The sequence below is a fragment of the Octopus bimaculoides genome, chromosome 5, assembly GCF_001194135.2.
Source record: "Octopus bimaculoides isolate UCB-OBI-ISO-001 chromosome 5, ASM119413v2, whole genome shotgun sequence".
Lineage (NCBI taxonomy): Eukaryota > Metazoa > Mollusca > Cephalopoda > Octopoda > Octopodidae > Octopus > Octopus bimaculoides.
In genome coordinates, this window is record NC_068985.1 from 63,745,134 (window position 1) to 63,751,156 (window position 6,023).

The 6,023-nt window shown below is 34.5% G+C and overlaps 1 protein-coding gene across 13 annotated transcripts in view; it reads right to left on the reverse strand.

Moving 5' to 3' along the window:
- LOC106871234 (myotubularin-related protein 13) overlaps window positions 1-6,023 on the reverse strand; it is a 512,098-nt gene that overhangs the window by 189,195 nt on the left and 316,880 nt on the right. For all 13 annotated transcript variants that reach the window (XM_052967747.1, XM_052967743.1, XM_052967750.1 and 10 more), the window contains exon 13: window positions 3,224-3,378. In XM_052967747.1, coding sequence (XP_052823707.1) covers window positions 3,224-3,378 — 155 coding nt within the window. The remainder of the gene's footprint in view (window positions 1-3,223; window positions 3,379-6,023) is intronic.

A 6,023-nucleotide genomic window follows, 5' to 3' on the forward strand; every position in this document is an offset into this window, starting at 1 on the left:
TCCTTTAATCTAGATTTCCCTATTTTTCTCCATGTATCTGTCTTAATTATCATGATATCACTGCTTGTGTCCAACTGTAACATGATATTCACATTATTCATTTTTATGGACACAAATTTTCTCTTCTGAGCCTCGCTTAGAATTTTTGTTAACAATACATTCTTTCTAGCATCTTTTCTTTTTTTTTTTTGACCCCTTCTTTTGTTTCGCTATATAATATGAGCTTTTATGTTCAATTTTTCCACACTCAAAACTTTATGATTTTTAAAAGGACAATTACTTCTAAAATATAAACCTTCACACCCATAACATGGATTTGGTCTTGACGTTCATTTTTCCTTTTTCTTATCCATTTCAGGTTAACACACATGTATCTGACAGCAAACTTTTTCCTCATATTTTATCTACGTTATCTTAAATTTATAATCCTCTGGCATTCTTCAGCCACAGCCTGTAGAGTTAATTTTTGGGCCTGTTCTAATTCTGCTAATATACGGGAACATAAATCAGCATCTTTTCTTGCATTTAACCTTTGAACAAAAATTAGACATTTGAATAAATCCAGGGTTAATTCATTTAATTTGAATTTTTCACACTCTCTGTTAACAACCCCAGCATAAGTGATGAAATCTTCATCATATTTTTTAATTAAATTTAAACACTGCCAATGAATATTGAATAGGTAAGTTCTTTCACTGAAAATTTTCAATAACAAATTAATTGTTTCATTGAAACAAATCTCACCTGGTTTCTTCGGCAAAATATGATTATAGTATTTTTTGTGTTCAGCACCTTATCATCATTCCAATTTTTACATTCATCTTTGAAGATTTCTTTGTATCTTCTAAAATAAGCAGAATAAGTAGTACCTTCTGGGTTATAGATAAATTCTCCAAATGAGTTAGTCACACTGTCTGATGAGAACAAACCTGAAGTATTTTCAAATTTCTTCAACATTACTTCCAGTAACTGTTGGTATTGTTGTTGTTGCTGTTGTAGCTGCTGTTGCAACTGCACCATGCAAACCAATAAGTCTTCCATGTTAAAGATTTTTTTCTTTGATTTTGTACCAAAAAAAAATTTTAACATCTGATGCAAGCCTTGAATATCTTGTTGCCACTTTTATATCTTGATTGTTGCTTGGCTCTTAGGTAGTATTGTTCGTTGCACACGGCACTCTTGTTTTTGTTGTACTAAGCACTCTTGTTAGTTTGCTTGAACGGACTTTAGTGCAATTTTTTAACTTCAAAAATACCTCTCCTGTAGTTAGTTAACACTGCACAGTTGCATCCAATATATCGTGTGCAGGAGAATAAAACCCCTATCACATTCTAGTGATGGGACCAACACACAGTAATTCAAACAACTACCATTATGACAAACTATGGGTTCAGTGCAAGTTCAGTTTACACTAACACACCGGGTCCGGTGCAAGTTCAATGGAGAACTAACACACTGACTCAATGACCTCTACTTACACCTTGTCTCAACCAATATGCTACTCTTTATAAGAGTTTGGCTAGTGCATTCTTCCAATCCCCCAGTAGTGCCAATGACTCTTGCCACAATAGCTGTCAAGTGGTTAAGGTGTTCTGTTCATGATCATAATGCCATGGGTTCAATTCTTGGATCAGGTGGCATGTTGTCTCCTTAAGTAAGGTACTTCATTTTACATTTCTTCATTTTACTCAACTGAAAAGCCAACTAGTGAAGCTCTCTTGCTCTCCAGCTGTAGATCCTAGATGATCCCACTGGCTCAAAGGATAGAGGTGTTGAGAGGATATCTGTCTTTATCTATTCATGACTAAATAAACCTCTAAAACAATTAGCAAAAGCATGGTAATAGTTATCAAGCCAAACTCATTCACAGGTGATAGCTAGTGTAATCTCAGCAAAGAAGATTACTTTAAAATGCCAAATCTGTGTAGATATAGTATACAAAATTGTGGAATTAGCAGCATTTCTAGAATGCAAAACAGAAATAGCATATAAATTACCAAAACATATTTCACATAACCAATCACTAAATAATGGGAGTATGGGAACAAAAGATTTCATCAACAGGAATGGTTAGGGGAAAGAAAGATGTTGGGACTGTCAGAGTAATTAAAAAAAACACTTCCTAAATTAGAAAATTAGAATTAATGAAGCTTAATCTAATGATCATCATTACTGTTATTATGAATTAATTCATTAAGAATTCCCTTGACATTAATTATATTATTAGGTTATGGGTTAAATCTACAAAAGCAATCACTCTGAGCTCCCTTAACAGTGTATCTCTGAACATCATATACTATCAGGTGATAGTTTAAGAAATTATTAAAAATGTCCCTTAAATTACCCAAGAAATAACTGAGAAAATGGAGGAAAACTAGTTATCATGTTTAGCAATGTTATCTGTTTTGTTGGATTAACAGACTCAATAAAGTTAATTGTGGTAGTTCAAATCCCACCAAGGACAATTTTACCATTTGTCTTTCCAACAAGTCATATATTGGAGGATATCAATCAAAATGACAATACTTTCTACATTTCTAGGTTTATTGAAGTGGATGGCGAATGGAATGAATAACTTCCATTACTCTGCACCTTTGATCCTGTGAAACTAGTAGGTTGGTATGAAGACATTATAGAAATAAAAGTATGTAAGAAATGGTAAAGTATTAGTAAATAGGTTAGACATGCTCAGTGACAATACAAAAGAAAAAAAACTGGAATTCATTAAAGAAATAAAATTATTTGTTAGGAGGAAATATGTTAAACTAGATACTACAAAGCAAACATTTAACAAAAACAATTTCTAAAAATAATTAAAAATATGTACGCACACACACATAAAAGAGAGACTGTAACACTATACAAGGATCTCAAAAGTACCTTCCAATAATAAGGGCCATGCTAATATTATCTCTCTCAATTGCAAGCAAACACAAATAGCACTCATATCAATGGTTCAGCAGAAACATTAATGACACTGACATCACCAGTCTGTGAGAGCCTGTTCATAGGCTATGCGCATTGCTCAACCTTGCAGAAAGTTAAAAAAGCTTAGTGAGATGACAAACATCAATATATCTACATGTCTTGTTATTTCACCTTCTTAAGAGTAGATTTTTTTTTTTTTTTTTCCAAAACGCTAATAAAATATAAAAGATGACTGAAGTCTTTGTAATTGGTTTGATTTTATAAATTAGTTGGAATAGAAAAAAATATTACTTACTTGTTATTAAGATTGTGCTTAGCCACTCCTTCTTGAATTATATTCAGAATGATGGAACCATCTAGCTTTGGAAAGGGCATTTGGTGTATCCGTGAATAGGCACCTTCTGTTGGTTTGGGAAATTTAGGCACGTATGGCTGCGAGTTGGGGTTTTCCTGGGGAAATTTATATTTTTGGTCAATTAAAATATAGCATTTAAAATATTTAAGCAACAAGGTTTCTATTTTTGTATAAATCATAATAATAATCCTTTGTCCAAATTTGGCAGGTAAGGAGCTAGCTGATTACATTGATCCCAGAGCTCATCTGGTACTTATTTCATCAACCCTGAAAGGATGAAAAGCAAAATCGATCTCAACAGAATTAACCCAGAAAGTAAAGACAGACAAATTGCCACTAAGCATTTTGTCCAGTGTGCTAACAATTCTACCAGCTCACTACTTTGATAACAACAACAACAATAATAACCCTTTCTACTATAAGCACAAAGCCTTAAATTTTGGGAGAGGGGCTGGACAATTACATTGACTTCTGTGCTCTACTGGTACTTATTTCATTGACCTCCAAAATGATGAAGGTCAAAATCAGCCTAGTCAAAACTGGAACTCAGAAATGCCACTAAGCATTTTATCAAGAGCAGTAATGTTTCTGCCAGCTCACCACCTTAATAATAATAATCCTTTCTACTATAGGCACAAGGCTTGAAATTTGGTGAAGGGGGAAATTCAATTACATCGACCCCATTACTCAACTGGTACTTACTTTATTGACCCCAAAAGGATGAAAGGCAAAGTCAATCTCGGTGGAATTTGAACTCAGAACATAAAGGTGAGTGAAATATCACAAAGCATTTCATCTGGCATGCTAACAATTCTACCAGCTCGCTGCCTTAATAAAAATAACAATAATGATAATAATAATTTCAAATTTTGGTACAAGGCCAGCAATTTAGGGGAAGGGTGTAAATCGATTACATTGAATCCAGTACTCAACTGGTGCTTATTGATCCCAAAAGGATGAAAAGCAAAGTCGAGCAAATAATTGCTTTATTGATTTTGCATATTTCCTTTCAGCTTCTTTATTTTTGATATCTTGACATTTATTTGACTCTTCATGATCTTGAGTATTTCAAAATCAGATTTGAGTACACTAATCTTATTTCTAATGCTTTCTTGTCATGCTCATTTCCTGTTTATATGCTGAATCTTTCTCTTCCCTTAAACACCACACAGTGCAGTGTTCATGGAAACTGTGTTATAAAATAGGTTATACTGCAAGGTGAGATCTGATTTATTCTAATTCAAGGTGAATCTTACGACTGCATTTACCTTGCCTATTAATCTATCACTTTGAGAAGATCATTGTGATATCTCAGTTTGATGTGTTTGACTTTCAGCCACTCTGATAGAATATTTGTTTTTAGATTGTCAGGTTCAGTGTCTGTTTCCACTTCTACCGCAACCACTCACAATTACATCAACGTCAGAGGCAATTTCATTGAGTATGTTATTTTGGATATTTGTTATACAAGATTCTACTTCCATAGTGGAGAGATGTTTTGTATCATTATTTGCATTCGTATTTGTATAACTATTGGTCTGTATATGTAACTCAATCTGATGGATATCCAGGTCAGTCAACAATTTTTCCTTTGTGATGTGAACATTAGCTAATTCATTACTCTGATTGGTCTATTGGTAGGGTTTTTCTCCCTCCAGTTTAAAGATGCATATTCTATATTTGATTCACTTGTGGGAAAGTACATTGCAGTATAATAGGCCTCTAGATCATCCTTGTTTTTTTCCCTAGTCCATTTTACTCTGGTTTTAGTAGTACCAGATGAAGAGCCTTCAGAGTTATCCTGTGAATGGGAGCCTTCATGCCAGTGTTTTGGGAAGGGATCAAACCATCATAACACTTTTCAACTCCAGATTGGTTTGACTTTGAGAGATGCAATCCATTTTTTACCAGGTGACAACTGATCTGGTATCTATCTTCTTTATTAGGTATTTCCAATATACTTGCATGTGGTCCTTATCATGAAGGGTGTGCTTTAATAGTGATCCAAACATGTGCAGTCCCTGAGAGGTAGGCAAACACATTTTACTTTCTGCTTTATCTAAGATTATTATTATTGTTTTTATTGTTACATGATAATATTGCATGGCATTGTATGAGTTTCTAACAATATATTACATGACTCAGCTTCATGCATCTCAACAACTTAAAGTGCTTTTTTGTTTGATCTGTATAGTGCTATTTGTAAACATGTAGCTGTTTAGTTATATAGATGTAGGTGGGTGTAAATAATAATTCTTATGAATTGTGTTGAATGTAATCATAAGTAATGAGAGAAGAGGAGACAGAATAAGATAGAAAAAAAAACAGATTGGCAGACATAGGTGCAGGTGTGGCTGTGTGGTAAGAAGCTTGCTTCCCAATCACATAGTTTAACAGTTCAGTCCCACTGTGTGACACATTGGGCAAGTATCTTCTACTATAGTCTCAGGCTGACCAAAGCCTTGTGAGTGGATCTGGTAGATGGAAACTGAAAGAAGCCCGTTGTATGTATGTATCATCATCATCATTATCATCGTTTAACGTCCGCCTTCCATGCTAGCATGGGTTGGACGATTTGACTGAGGACTGGTGCAACCAGATGGCTACACCAGGCTCCAATCTAATTTGGCAGAGTTTCTACAGCTGGATGCCCTTCCTAACGCCAACCACTCAGAGAATGTAGTGGGTGCTTTTACGTGTCACCCGCACGAAAACGGCCACGCTCGAAATCGTGTCTTTT